Here is a 14,159-nt window from a genome sequence, read left to right as displayed (position 1 = left end):
GAAAGACTTTTACATTCATTTTTAGCATTCCTGTCCACGCTGTCCTATAAGAATTGACTTGTAACTCTGAACTTCTGTTTCCTCATAGTCCTCGTCTATAAAATTGGCTATTTAGATCTCTCAAATCCTTAAAAGTTCAAAGTTTCTGCGACTCTTTCTACACTGTTCATTTACTCATATACCCAGGTTATATAGTCTTTTCTTTTGCTATGAGTTACTTACCCAGTGCTATATGGTTTCCTTCCAATCCCAGCTAAAGTCCTTTCCCTTTATTTATAAAGTCCTTTCCCTTTATTTATAAAGTGCTTTCCCTTTATTGATTGCTTCCAGTCTATCCCGCCCATAGTTTGTTAATATGTTGTCTCCTCCATTAGACTGTAAGATCCTCAAGAGAGCAGGGACTGTCTTTTTTTTGCCTTTCTCTGTGCCCCATAGCTTACTTAACAGTGTCTGGCACATCATAAGCGCTTTTAAAAGAAATTTTTATTGAATGAATGAATGAAAAAGCACTGTACTAAACACTGGGATACTAATAGAAAATGAAGACTGTTCCTACTCTCAGTGAGCTCACATTCTAATAGGGGGAGGGAAAAATGAATAAATAAACCAATGAACATAAATAAATAGCTTAACCAGTCACACTTGGATTCATTTTTTTTCTTCTCGGTATAATACCACTCCTTGCAGATTTCCCATCAGCCTTTTTTAAAGTGAAAAAATGATCTATACATAATCTGGTTCTTCTCCATTAACCAGTTAATCAGCCTATAGTATAAAAGATCATTTAATGATGCAAACTAGCATGCAAAATGAATAGTTTGGAGCTATAGTGGTTCTGTTCTGCTCTATTGTCATGATAAATGATGTTATTCCTTAAGAAATTCTCCCTCTTGGTCATTAATATAAACTCCTTGCCTGAGTCTTCCCTGACACTGAAATGGACATCCTGGAGAGTAGTCTGCAGTGGACAGAACACTAGCTCTGGAGTCAGAGGACCTAGGTTCAAATCCTTCTTCTTTGCTTAATACCACTCTGACCTTGGGAAGGTCACTTCTTGGGGCCTCAGTTTCTTCATCTGTGAAATGAGAGGTTTGGACTTAAAATTGATGGGTAACCTATGGCCTCCAGGCCACAGGTTCCCCACCCCTGAACTAAATGGTTTCAAAGATTCTTTCCAGTTCTACATCCTTGATTGCAAACTATGAAAGCAACTTTTCAATGGTGGAATTTTTTTCATAAAATTGGTTATTATGGATTGTTTTGATTTTATATACCAACAATGCCAGTGTGTGGCTGAATAATTGCAGCTTAGCTACCTTTACATGGGACTTGTGTGGGATGGTTCTGGATGATCATTTCATTGACAAATTATAATGGGAGTAAGGAAGAATGACATTTTGTGCTTCCACCCTTCCCCCCAGATTAAAAGACACTTCTTTGTTGCCCAGTCAAAGAAATGCAAGTGAGCCCCTCTCTTTTTTCTGAAGAGAAGTCACAAGCTCATATTCTTTGCAGTTCCTTTAAGGAGTTCATGACATTTACCATTTCATATACTTCTCCGTTCTTTCCCTAAAGTATTGCAGCTTTCTATGATTTTTCAACCTTGAATTTGCCTTTTCCAAATACCAGATTTGCTTATTGCAACCTCAAGGCAATGACAATGCCTTTGTTTTCCGTGGAAGTGGTCACCTGTCTTGCCTTTAATTTAATCATGTAATTTTGGTTTTGATGGTATAAACATGCATGAAATTAGAGAATCTTGTCAAGTTGTTTTTGTTTTTTTTTTTCCCTTGGTGGTTGTTTTTTTGTACATAATAATAAAACATTTCAACTGCATGACCATTCCATGGAAAAACCCTCCTCATCCGTAGGTTTAAACATTTTCAGAATTATAAAGAAAAGCAATTTAAGTATTAGAAAATGTCAGCTAGTGTGTTATTTATTCATAAAGTTCAAGTATGATTTTGTTAGATTTTACTTTTTTTTTTAAGAAAAGATTGACCAGTTTTTTATTTTCTCTATTTAGCAAAGACTACTCTTAAAAACTTGGCATTTTACAGACCAAATATGAGATTTTGTCAAAGATAATTTTACTTTCACGCCTTAGGCTGATATATTTCTGTAGAGAAAAAGCTGATTCCAGGCCTCCTCGCTTATTATTGGGTTAAGAATAGGAGAAAGAAGATTATATTTTATAGTTAAGAATCACCTCCCATGCTCTAACTTGTGGTTTGAATGTTAGGCCTAAAATCCTTTACTAATTCTCTGATGATCCAAATACATATTTGGACAGTATCAGTGTATCCTTTGGTAGTCACTGGAAGATGGCAAAAGAAAAAAGGAATAACTTATACACTTACCAGACCCATAAAATTAAAATAAGCCTTTAATTTATTGCAGTCATCATTTTAACCCAGATTCTTTGGAAATTATTTCATTTGCATTAGAAATAACATACTCTGGCTTAAAGCAGGACATTGTAAAGCCATAAACTGATGAGGCATCTGTAGACCATCCTGTATCTAGCAAGCAGTAAGTCAAAGGAAAGACCACCAGAGATCAAGAAAATTTCTTTTCTATCATTAAGAAAGTTTTTTTAACAGCATAAGTAGAAGGAGGAGAATTAATATTAAAGATTAGCCCTGTTGGGTCAAGTCATGCAATGGTTTGCTTAAGTAAGTTGGTGAATGTCTTTTGCATACATGGTGCCCTCACTCACTATATAACATAGATGTATCCCAACCAAATTAGCTCTAAAGTTAATTCTATTCCCCCAACCACTTGTGAAATTGGAAAAAAACTGGGGGGAGAGAATCTCTGTATTGGTCAAATTTAATTTTTTTTGGCAAGGCAAGAGAAGAAAGTAGTGGTGAGGTCTGTAACACTGTGTTATTAGCTCTGAGAGTGTCTGTAGAAATATGTCAGCCTAAGGCATGAAAGTAAAATTATCATTGACAAATCTCATATTTGGTCTATAAAATACCAATTACTAATGCTCTTTTGTCACTTTGGCACCTCTGTTCTACCACATCCCCCACATCTCACACTTCCCAAGGCCACAAGAATTTGTCACATTCCTTAGAGCCCAGAGACACCAGCCATGACTGAGGATCCCAGAACTTATTCACCCGACTTAGATTGTTTTCACTGTTCAATGAAGATAATCCTCCCTTCTGTTATTTGCCAAAGGGCTGTGACAGTGTTCTCAACATAATCTGAAGGTGTCAGGTCCTCAAAACAAATTAATGCCTAATTCAATGAATTTTAAAATTCCATAATTTTAATTTAATTCCATAAATTAATAAACTTACAGTGAGGTACATTGGTAAGGATCTTTATGTATTCCTGCAAACATTTTTTTTCTTCTGAATGCTATCATTGCCATAACTCTATTGGGAAAATGCTTTTAAAAAGTTATCGAGTACAAATCTATTTTTGGATTTTTTTGATTCCTAAGCCACCACTCATTTTGCCCATACACAAGAATATTGTACTTTTTTTTTCACTTTCCTAAACAGTTAGGTGTCTTTTCTTAGAAAAAGAGCATGTAATATTAGCCAGGCTTAGGAAATATAAAATCACTTCTCTGTAACCAGCTTATCTTTCCCCAAGAGGCAGTTGCAAACTTTCCTCTTTTGCTCAATTTGAACAGCTGTAACAGGAGAGGTTGGACAAGATGATCTCACAGGTCACTTCCAACTCTGAAGTTCTGTGGTTTTGATTTTGTACTTTAAAGACAACAGTGTTTCATAATTAATTGAACTTAAAGAGACTGGTCCACGATAATGCTTATCATTCAGAAAAAAAACTTTTTTTCTTTTGTCTTGGAAGATATGGCTTTTATTTGTTGATGGGATTACTTCAACCCATTTGCTTTGGGGAGAGAAGTAATATTATAACTAATTAAATTATAGTTACTATTTTATGACCTTGGGCAACTTAATCAACCTCTTTTTTAGGCCTTAGTATTTTCACCTGTAAAACAGAAAGGGTTGAACTAGGTTTCTCTAGGAGCCCTTGCAGCCCTATATCTATGGTCCCATGATCTTCACATTATTAGGGCTTTTGGCTGGGACATACAGCAGTGAGTAAGACATTCTGTTATCCAGATTGGACCATTGTAAACATCACCCGTTTTTCCCTTCTGTTTGGTGTTTATATCTCTTAAAAAAAAATAAAGATAGTAAGCTGAGGAAGACTAGAGTTCATGGTCTCCTAGAGTAACCCCACAGCTCTCCTTAATGCCCCTGCCAGAGCTTCTGGATCCCACTATAAATATTCATAAATTTTCCATTACTACATTTGGCCAATCTGAGGCAGTAGTTCAGGGTTGGATGTTGAAATTTGGTTGCCCAGAGACTGGAACACTTACTACATGGAATAATTGGAGATTTTCTTCAAACCAGATGATTTTTTAGCATATTAAGGAGATCTTGAACTTTAGAAACTCTGGGACTGGGCAAGGTTCAGTGTATCCTGTGAAAAGGGCAAGATGAACTAGGTTTCTTCACTACATGAATCATGAGATTTCTCATCATTCCTCATTCCAGCTACCATCCCTGTAAAGCCATTTGTGATTCAGTGGTGTTCTGCAAATGGGAATTTGCTGTGGGGTTTGTTCTGCCTATCTGCCTGTGTTTAACCTGTATCCTACCCTGTCCTTTCCACAGAGGACCTGCAGTTTCGGAGGATTTGACTTGACAAATCGTTCTCTGCACATTGGGAATAATAATTCTGACCTGATGGTGAGTGCAAGACAGAGGAAAACAAACGATTTGGTTTCAAGTGATGTAGCTGCAGAGAAAGTTTCAGATTTGAAATCTCTAAGAATTTATACTGTATGCTTGTTGTTTTTTTTTCCCTTGCAAGGAGCCTAAATCTTCTTTTGAAAGAGGGTTCTTTATCAGCAACCTTGATGCTTCACACTGCACCATAGAAAATGAATAATGATCCTCTCTGGCCTCTGTCCATCTTTCCTTCTGTTAGCTTAGAGGGCAACAGATTTTTGATGCCTTTATTACCACATTCTTCAATTGTTGTTATTGTTGTTGTTATTAAAGTTAGAAGTACTAGAAGTATTTTGCTTCTTTAGATTTAGACATTTGTGTATCCATGGAATTCTTTACAACCAGTTTAAAGTACCTGAAACATATACACATGGGGAGATGGCAGATGCTAGATCACAGGGAAGAAAATAGTTACCTAGATACCTAGAGAAAAAACAGTGGCCACCCCAGAGCAGTAGAAGCCAGGCTCCTTTTGGAATGCTCAGTGTCTAAAAGGAAGGCCTTTCACCTTGTCTCTACCCCATTTCATTCTGAGTATTCTCCACAAGTATTTCTGGATGGGAGGGGGAGAGCAGCTCCTGTATCTGAGTCTGCGTCTAGCCTTGCAGCTCTAAATCTAAGGGTCAGCTCTGTTATAGGCCAAAAGCACATAATCCACAAGAGCTATTGACTCTAGGTCATCTTGGCATGAAAGGCCTTAAAATGGATCTAGTCTCACTGGGGCCAAACCAACCTAGACTTACTGAGACCATTGTAGACTACAGAAGGACATCCTAGGCTTCTTGGGTGTGTTGACATTTAATGGGAACATTGAGGAGATCCAAGTTATAGGACTAAGGTATGGAAGTGTTCTCCCTGAATTGTGTTTTCTTTCCATTTTAAATAAGATCATTTTATAGGTGGTTTGTTGTTATTCCTAAGAATTTTGATATGAAAATGCTTATTATTATTATTATTGAAATTGTTAATTTTTTTTAAATGAGCAATTATTTTCTTTCCTACCCACATCCTTCCATTAAAAAAGAAGAATAACGTATGCATAGTCAATATACTTTCTCTTTCTACTAGCAGGAATCAGCTAAGCTGCCCATAAAAGTAATTTTGATTTTTTGGAAGAATTAAATTATTATGTTTGGGGAGGGAGGGAGAGAAAGAAGAAGGAAGAGAAAGAATAAATTCTCTTTAATTAGTTTTTGTAGAATTGAGTCAAATAAAATGGTTTGAGAGGTAGCATCAATATAACCTTAGAGTTGAAGGATAAAATTTGAGAGTTGATCAGTCAGAAATGTGGTGATAAGAACTCAGTCTGGTGTTAATGTTGGGAAAAATTTATTGGTGTAGCTTTTCAAAAATCCCTAATTCTCCACTTTTTAACTCTTGCTCTATTTCATACCTCCACCTGTCAACAGCAGCACAACTTTTTTTCAGTTTTTTTTTACATACCTAAAACCATCAATAAACACAAAGATTTCAATATAAAAACAACCAAAAAAGGATTAGATATGAAACTGTAGCACTGAACTTCCCCTCCCCCCCCAAAAAAATGATGAGTTATGGAATCTTAAAGATTCTAGCCCTTTCATTTTCCAGATGAAATAATCGAGGTCTAGACATTGTAAGTGAGTTGCTCAGGCTATACAGTTAATAAGTCCCAGAGCCAAGGTTTAAACCTAGATCCTCTAAATCCAAATCTGATGCTTTTCTCACTTTACTGTAATTGTCTGCTACTGAAATTCACTAAGTTGGAAAATAACAGTAAAAAACTATGATAAAGTATTTATTTTGTGTTTACCATATGTCAGGCATTGTACTAAGTACAAGGAAGCAAAATAGTTTCTATCCTCTTGGATTTTATAGTCTAATGTGGGAAAACAAGGCATGAAGGATTACTGGAATAAAGGGTAAAAGAGAGATGTTCATATGCAAGTCGCTTGGTTTGGAAAGAATGGCTGGGAGGTGGCATAGAGGCCTTGTATTCCAGGCATGCTCAAGTCAAGGTAAATGGCAAAAGGTCAGCTTTCAGAGACCAAGGTCTTGAGGACTGAAGGAGGAGGGGGATAAGAATGATGACTAGAAAGGTAACATGGTATAGAAATGATGATCCAGAAATAAGAATTTACCCAGGCTGCTGTGAACTGAAAGCTACTTTTTGATTAAAAGACTATCCCAGGTGGCCAATAATATTTCACTAAGATAGAAGAAAAAAGTGGCATTATTAAAGTGAAGAAAAAGCTAATGATAATAGTAATAAAAATAATTCTTTTTGTTGTTCAGTTTCAGTCATGTCCAACTCTTAATGACCCCATTTGGGATTTTCTTGGCAAAGATAATGAAGTGGTTTGCCATTTTCTTTTCCAGCTTATTTTACATATCAAGAAACTGAGGCAAAAAAGGGTTAAGACACTTGCCCAGAGTCACATAGCTAGTAAGCACCTGAGTCCAGATTTGAACTCAGGAAGATGATTCCTGATTCTAGATCTGGCACTCTATTCACTGGGTCATCTAGTGAATAATAATAATATTAGCTATTATATAGCTAAAAATAATAATAGCTAGGATTTATATAGTGCCCACAATGTACTAAGTTCTTTATAAATATTATCTTCATTTGATCTTCACAACAATGTAAGGGATACTCCAGTATTATTGGAATAGACTGAACATAGAGAACCAGTGTGTTCCTTTTGTCATTTTATGAGATTAATTTTATTTATAATACTTTTCTCTGTAGGGTAAAGAGGGGGATTTTGTGTATAAAGAAGTAATCAAGTCACCTACCGCCTCCCGCATCTCTCTTGGAAAAAAGGTGAAATCAGTGAAAGAGACAATGAGGAAAAGAATGTCTAAGAAATACAGCAGTTCTGTTTCTGAGCAGGTATGTAATAACTGAAAAGCAGACCACATCCATAGCAACGTGACAAAAAGTGGAATTCTCAAATATGTGATCTTTTACAGAACAGAGCTTTAGGTTTGCTTTGGGACCTAGCAACTGCATCCATTCTTCACAAAGTCAGACTTTACTTTCCATAATATCTCTCACTACAAAGTAGGTATCTGGTATTGAAGAGAGGCCCAAATGGGGGTAAAAATATTAGCTCTAGGGGAGACAGAGGAACTGAGTTCAAATCTGCTGTTACCTACTTGTATGATGTAGGCCAAATTACTTGTTCCTCATATGGAAAATGAAGGCATGAGATTAGATGTCCTGGTCTAAGATCCTATACATTTTATTTTTAGGAGCCAACAAAATAGAATCTTGAAAAGACAGTCCATTGTATTCTTGTATTCTAGACATGTAGAAAGAATTTAATTGCTCTAGAAATAACACAGTAAGATAGTGGACCACAGCTTACTAGGACTTAAATAGTAATTCTGTTTTCACAAATTGACTTAACACATAAACCATTAAAGTAACATAGAATTGATTTTTTGTTTCTTCTATGATTCCATCCCTCAGGAGCATGACCAATTTTAGGCCTTAATTGCAATGGGAGAGAGATTAATGGCTAAGTAAATAAATACTGTCTTAAATCTGGGCTTTGGGGTAATTCTGACCAATTTTTTCCCAAGAAGGCCATTATTAGCAGTCTTCACTCATTTCTGTTGGGTAGGTTGTCAGACTATCTTACATATTGTGTGTATGCGCATGCGGACACTTGCTTTTAAAATTAATCAGTTTTTCCACTTGAAATATATAAGCAATCACTCAGAAACTAACTGCCAAATAAAACAGCTGGGAAAACAAACATTTTTGGTCTGATCAATATCGCCCTCTTGTGGATCATTAGAAAAATATACATAAACCTATAGTTAGACTTCTGTAATCAACATGAACATGGCTTAGTGAGCCTTGTGCAATGGAAACTCAGTCAATACACATTTATTAAGTGCTGACTGCATGCCAGGAACTGTTCTAAACACTGGGGATACGGAGAAAAACAAAAGTTCTTGCTCTAGAAAAATTCAGAGCCCGCTACGTGCAAACAGCTATGTACAAACAAGCTATCCACAGAATAAATTAGGGGGAAAATTAACAGGGGATTTGGAAAGGGTTCCTATAGGAGTCGGGATCTTAGCTGGGTGTTGAAGGAAGCTAGGGCAGAAATGAGAAGGGAGAACATTCTAGGGATGGAAGATAAGCAATGAACATGCTTGAGTTAGGAGTTAGAGGAACAGCAAGGAGGCCTATGTCGCTAGATAGTGTACTGTAAGGTAAAGGGGCAGGTTATAGAGAGTTCAAAATGCTGAAGAGGATTTTATAATCAATCTTTAAGGTAATGGGGAACCACTAGAGTTTCATTTTGTTTTGGTGGGGGGAGTGACATAGTCAGAATTGTACATTAGGAAGATCACTGATAGCTGAATGGAGAATGGACCAAAGCAGGGAGAGATTTGTGTCCAGGAGACCAACCGGTAGGCTAATGAAGTGGTCCAGGTGTGAGATGACACTATCACCAAGGTGGTGATAGTGTCAAAATAGAGAAGGGGGCACATGGGAGAAATTTTATGAATAGTCAGAGGAATTTGGTCTGAATCCTGACTCTGCCACTTACTAGCTGTGTGATGATGGTCAAATCACTTCACAACTCAGAGCCTCAGTTTCCTTATCGGTAAAATGGGGGGTTAGATTAATGTTCTAATCTATGTTCTTATGGTGCCATGAACTATAGCATCTCACAGTTCAAACATAACTTCAGAAATATTGTTTAGCATTAGTGTGGGTCTATAGGATGACCTCAGGCTAAATTTGTTATTATTCTAGTCTATGGTCTTCACCAGCAGGGAAATGGGATTTTTCTGTTTGGTCTTGCTTTTATGACTGTATTGGCTTGAGGTATGGTAGCAGTTCTGTCTTTCTGTCTAGCTGTGAAGCACTTGCTATGTGTTTTTAGACAGGCTGCTCTTATGCCAATGAAAATTAGAGCCTTAGTTTGAAGTCACTTCATTAATGGATCATGTTTCTCAATAAATTGTTATAGCCCCCAAATCCTTATAAACTAAATGTCCTGAGTTTATTAATATATGAATAAAGAGATAATGTTAATGTTTAATTATATATAAATGTGATGTATAATAAGTATAATATATTAGAATAAGTATAATATATAAATATGATATACATAAAATTAAGTGTGACTGAAATTAAAAGCATAATTTTAAGGTCACTGATAACAACATAATTTGATTAATATACAGATGCCTTATTTAGTAAATAGTTGTTCTAAGCCTTAAGTTTGCTCTATTGTTTAAAAATTTGGGGTGATTTTCCTTCCTATTGCTTGTGAGAGGTAGGGTTGGTATTTTGGATTGATTGGGAGTTGTGCTATTTTATTAAAAAAATACTAAAGTGCATGTACAGTATTACATTATGCATTTTTAGTTTAGTTTTCTTTTATTATGATATATTTCATATCTAATAAAGTCCAAACTGTTTCACCTGCCATTTAGTATCCTTCACGGTCTGGCTCCACCAGCTTCTGTGGAATATTTCATACTATTCCACTGCTCACACCCTCACTGAGCTGAACTGCCCCCTGTCCCATGAGTAGAAAGTACACTTTCCCATCTTCATATGTTTCTTTGCTTTCTTGAATGCTCTGGGCACCATCTCCTCCATGAATCCTTTCCCTGATCCTCCTGAATTAGAAACAACTTTGCCTCCCCTCACCCCCAGAAAAAACTCTCATAGCACTTGGTGTCCCTTACATATTAATCATGTTCTTTTTTTTTTGGTTTGTTTTATAATGACCTCAGTCTTATCTTGCCTACTTGGTCCTTGAGCGCAGGAACCCTGTATCTCAATTAGTGCACCACGTCTTATTTGTTTTCCAGTGTTCCTTGGTGCCTAAAACAATATACTTTATTGATGTTTGTTGAATGCATACTATACAGAGAATTTTGTGTAGGGATCATTTTTCCCCCATGTCTTAGGAAGAATGATTTTGTTCAGGGCTTAAAAATTTAGAATCTCAGGGACCTTCTCATACTACATTTGCTTTATTAATACTGGTCTCTTTGTGTACTCTAGAAATAAAGTATGAATTTATATTAAATCAAAAGGTCCTATTACTGTTGACCTTAAATGTTTGCATGGCCTGCAGAATCCCATACTTTGTAGATAATTTTTGATGAATCTGCACCATGTAAATAATAGGTTTCAGTTCTGATGGTTTCATGCCCACAGACGGATTGTTCCAAATCTTTTGACATTTCTGTATTGAAAAGTTTTGCAATTGAAATTTGCAATTGAAAAGTCTTACATTAACTATCTTTGCAGTACTATTTCTCAAAATAAGTTGCTGGACAATGTATAGCAGCAAGCAACTGTCCAAGATGGAATGGATCTTATCTTTTCTGATAGGATGAAATTGACAGCATACTAATATGGAGAAAACTTAACAGACTGACTATAAAGTTGGAAGGAATGAAAACAGGGAAAAATCAAACCATGCTGTTGCATGTGGAAAAAAGTATTATTGAATCGACTGAAAAATAAAAACTTTGCTGTCTACATGAGTTTTTAGCCAGCTTAGGCATATCTGCCTAAATGAAAACACAAGAATCCAGTGAGTTAGGTTTTTTCCACCTGGCACAACATTTTGTTTCAGTTAAAATGTTGTGCTTTTTGTTAAAGCAGCTCCAGATCTGTATTCCTATTCTGTGGGCTCTGTTTGGACCACTTTCCAATGGAAGTAATAATGATAATAATAATGCCTACTCTGTGCTAAGTGATTTACAAATATTATCTCATTTGATCCTTGCAACAACCCAGTGAGGTAGGTGCTTATTTTATCCCCATTTTAAAGTTGAAACAAACCTGAAAACTAGGTCTATAGAAGGTATATACTGATTAGATGTAAGGCAATCTCAAAGAGTAGGGAAGGCCTCCTGAAAAACCTAGGATTTGATACTTTTCATGGAATCAGATATGGGACGTTAAGGAAATTTTGAAGGTTAGTTATATACCAGAGAATTAAGGAAGGACAAGTTTTTTGGCAACACAGTGAAATGTGTATTTGTTGTAACCTATTTTCAGGACTCCAGCACTGATGGAATACCGGGATCTCCCCAATCACCCCAACCTGATAAAGAGTCCCTGGATAAACCTAAACTGAAAGCTGGAGGGTCTGTGGAGAGTCTGAGGAGTTCTCTCAGTGGTCAGAGCTCAATGAGTGAGTTGAATAATACCTAACTCTGATGTTTGTTTTTGTGTGACAACCAAGGACATCTCAGGACAAGGCTCCAGTAGAGTTGTCCACAAGGATACAAAAGACAGTGATTTAAAAGTTTTTTTAATGTCAGTCGATTTTATAATGTAAACATTGTAATAACAGAAATTTTGGTAATTCTGTTTCTAGACATCCCATTGAGAGTTCCAAATCGCTTACAGCAGTTTTCATGGGAAAAATCACTTTCTTTCTTTCATTGGGAAAGAATGTTCTCAACCATCAGTAAAATTATGAAAGAGATTGGAGTTGGTCATCAGTATTCCTTAACCCTTCTTCAGGCACTCTCCTTGGGGCTTACATAGGAAGCAGTGTGGAATACTGGAAATAGGATTTGGGGTCAGAAGATCTGGCTTGAACTTCAGGCTCTGCCCACTACTACTTCTGCGACCTTGGACAAGAGGTTTTCTTTGTCCCTCAGCTAGCTTCTTTATCGGTAAAATTAAAGCATCTGGGCTTAATGACCTGGAAGCTGTTTTCTGGTTCTAAATTAATGATCCTGTATTCCTATGACCCTTCTTAGTCTAGTGACTCATAATGCTCCCTAGAACTACTGGGACTTTTTCCCCGCCATGTTCCTTTTGCCCTACTAAGGTAAGTGAGAAGTGCATTGAACATGATTGGCTTAGGATCCAGTTTTGTGATCCTGGGCAAGTGACCTAACCCCTGTCTGCCTCAGTTTCTTTGTTTGTAAAATGGAGGCAACGAGTTGCATTATATGTAAAATGCTTTGCAAAAACCAGTTTTATGTAAATGTTACTTATTTTCATTTTCACTAGTAGAAGTAAAGCTTATCTGTCCAGTATCTCACTCCCCAAATCTTCCCTGGGCGATAACTAATCAGATACAGGGATCTGAGTTAATGTGCTAAAGAGAAAGAGGAGAAGGAAATAGTTTCCATCTTGCTGTGGAGTCCAGTTTCTGCCCTATTTCAGCCCCCCACCCCCACCCCCAGAATAACAGAAGGGGGAATAGTACCATGCAGGCCAGCAAGAAAGATGTTTGCATAGTTAGTCCTTCAGTGTTTCCTCAAAGCATACCACAATGATGGCATCTTGCATTTCCTAGGCCAAGCCCTGGGTGAAGGAAATCATATTCAGACTTTATTGGAACCACTTTTCTCTGGTTTTTATAAAAGACAGATTTCTGGTGACTAGGCCAATGTTGATTTAAATAGTCATTCTCCCTACCCATGATGTAGAACCAAGTGTTACTATACATGTTTTATCCTATTATATGTATTAACTTATATAACCTTTTTTATTGCCTTAAAATAAGGGGAGGAAGGGAAAGGAAGTGATAAATACAAGGTTACTGAATTTTAATACATGTGCTTATAGAGCATTGGATGACAATTTTTTTTAAAGTCTGTCTTTGTCGGAGTAATAAAGAATATTATAATTAGTGTTTGACATTTCCAGTACTAGAGAGTCTTGCATTTGCACAATAGAAAACTGCCTTAAGAGTTGTACTGTTTTCTCTTCCATCATTTCTTTCCCCTGATGCTCAGTATAGTAGTGTTCCTTTAAAAAAAAAATAGTGATACATGTAGGCACCATGGCATAGGGGAAAGGGCCCCGACTTTGTTGGTAGAGGACCAGGGTTTAAATCCTGCCTCTAGTTATCATTATTCTATGACCTGGGCAGACCAGTTCACCTTGCTGGCCCCACAAAGGGCCTAAGAGTTTTGTAGATAAGGAATGGGACCTTTCCATGTCTAGGCCTGTCATGCTACTCAAACTTACTCTTGTTGTCTTCCTCTCCAAGGTGGTCAGACGGTGAGTACAACGGATTCCTCAACCAGTAACAGGGAGAGTGTCAAATCTGAAGATGGTGATGATGAGGAGCCTCCCTATCGAGGGCCTTTTTGTGGCCGAGCAAGGGTTCACACCGACTTCACACCTAGTCCTTATGATACAGACTCCCTCAAGCTCAAGGTAGATCCTATTATTCCTATAACATGCATTTTGTTGACTTGCTTTTGCAAATGTTTAAAAGGATTCTTTCCTTGACTTTTGTGTGCCTACAACTTTACTAAACTGATCTCTCCTACAGCAAAAAATGGGACAGAATTTAGGTAGATTTAAGAGACTGGGGGTTCCTATATTCACTTGACTATTGCCATGTACTGACTTGGGTTTCTTTC

At 36.9% G+C, this 14,159-nt stretch overlaps 1 protein-coding gene across 5 annotated transcripts in view; it reads left to right on the top strand.

The window, feature by feature from the left end:
* Positions 1 to 14,159, top strand: part of SASH1 (SAM and SH3 domain containing 1) — a 407,307-nt gene that overhangs the window by 365,020 nt on the left and 28,128 nt on the right. For all 5 annotated transcript variants that reach the window (XM_069069719.1, XM_069069720.1, XM_069069718.1 and 2 more), the window contains 4 exons: positions 4,671 to 4,745; positions 7,519 to 7,662; positions 11,824 to 11,959; positions 13,781 to 13,950. In XM_069069719.1, the coding sequence (XP_068925820.1) occupies positions 4,671 to 4,745; positions 7,519 to 7,662; positions 11,824 to 11,959; positions 13,781 to 13,950 (525 nt within the window). The remainder of the gene's footprint in view (positions 1 to 4,670; positions 4,746 to 7,518; positions 7,663 to 11,823; positions 11,960 to 13,780; positions 13,951 to 14,159) is intronic.

The sequence above is a fragment of the Petaurus breviceps genome, unplaced genomic scaffold (assembly GCF_028583685.1).
Source record: "Petaurus breviceps papuanus isolate PSGF00001 unplaced genomic scaffold, PetGlider_PUasm1.0 90784, whole genome shotgun sequence".
NCBI classification, from domain to species: Eukaryota; Metazoa; Chordata; class Mammalia; order Diprotodontia; family Petauridae; genus Petaurus; species Petaurus breviceps.
This window is presented reverse-complemented; position numbering and strand designations above follow the sequence as displayed.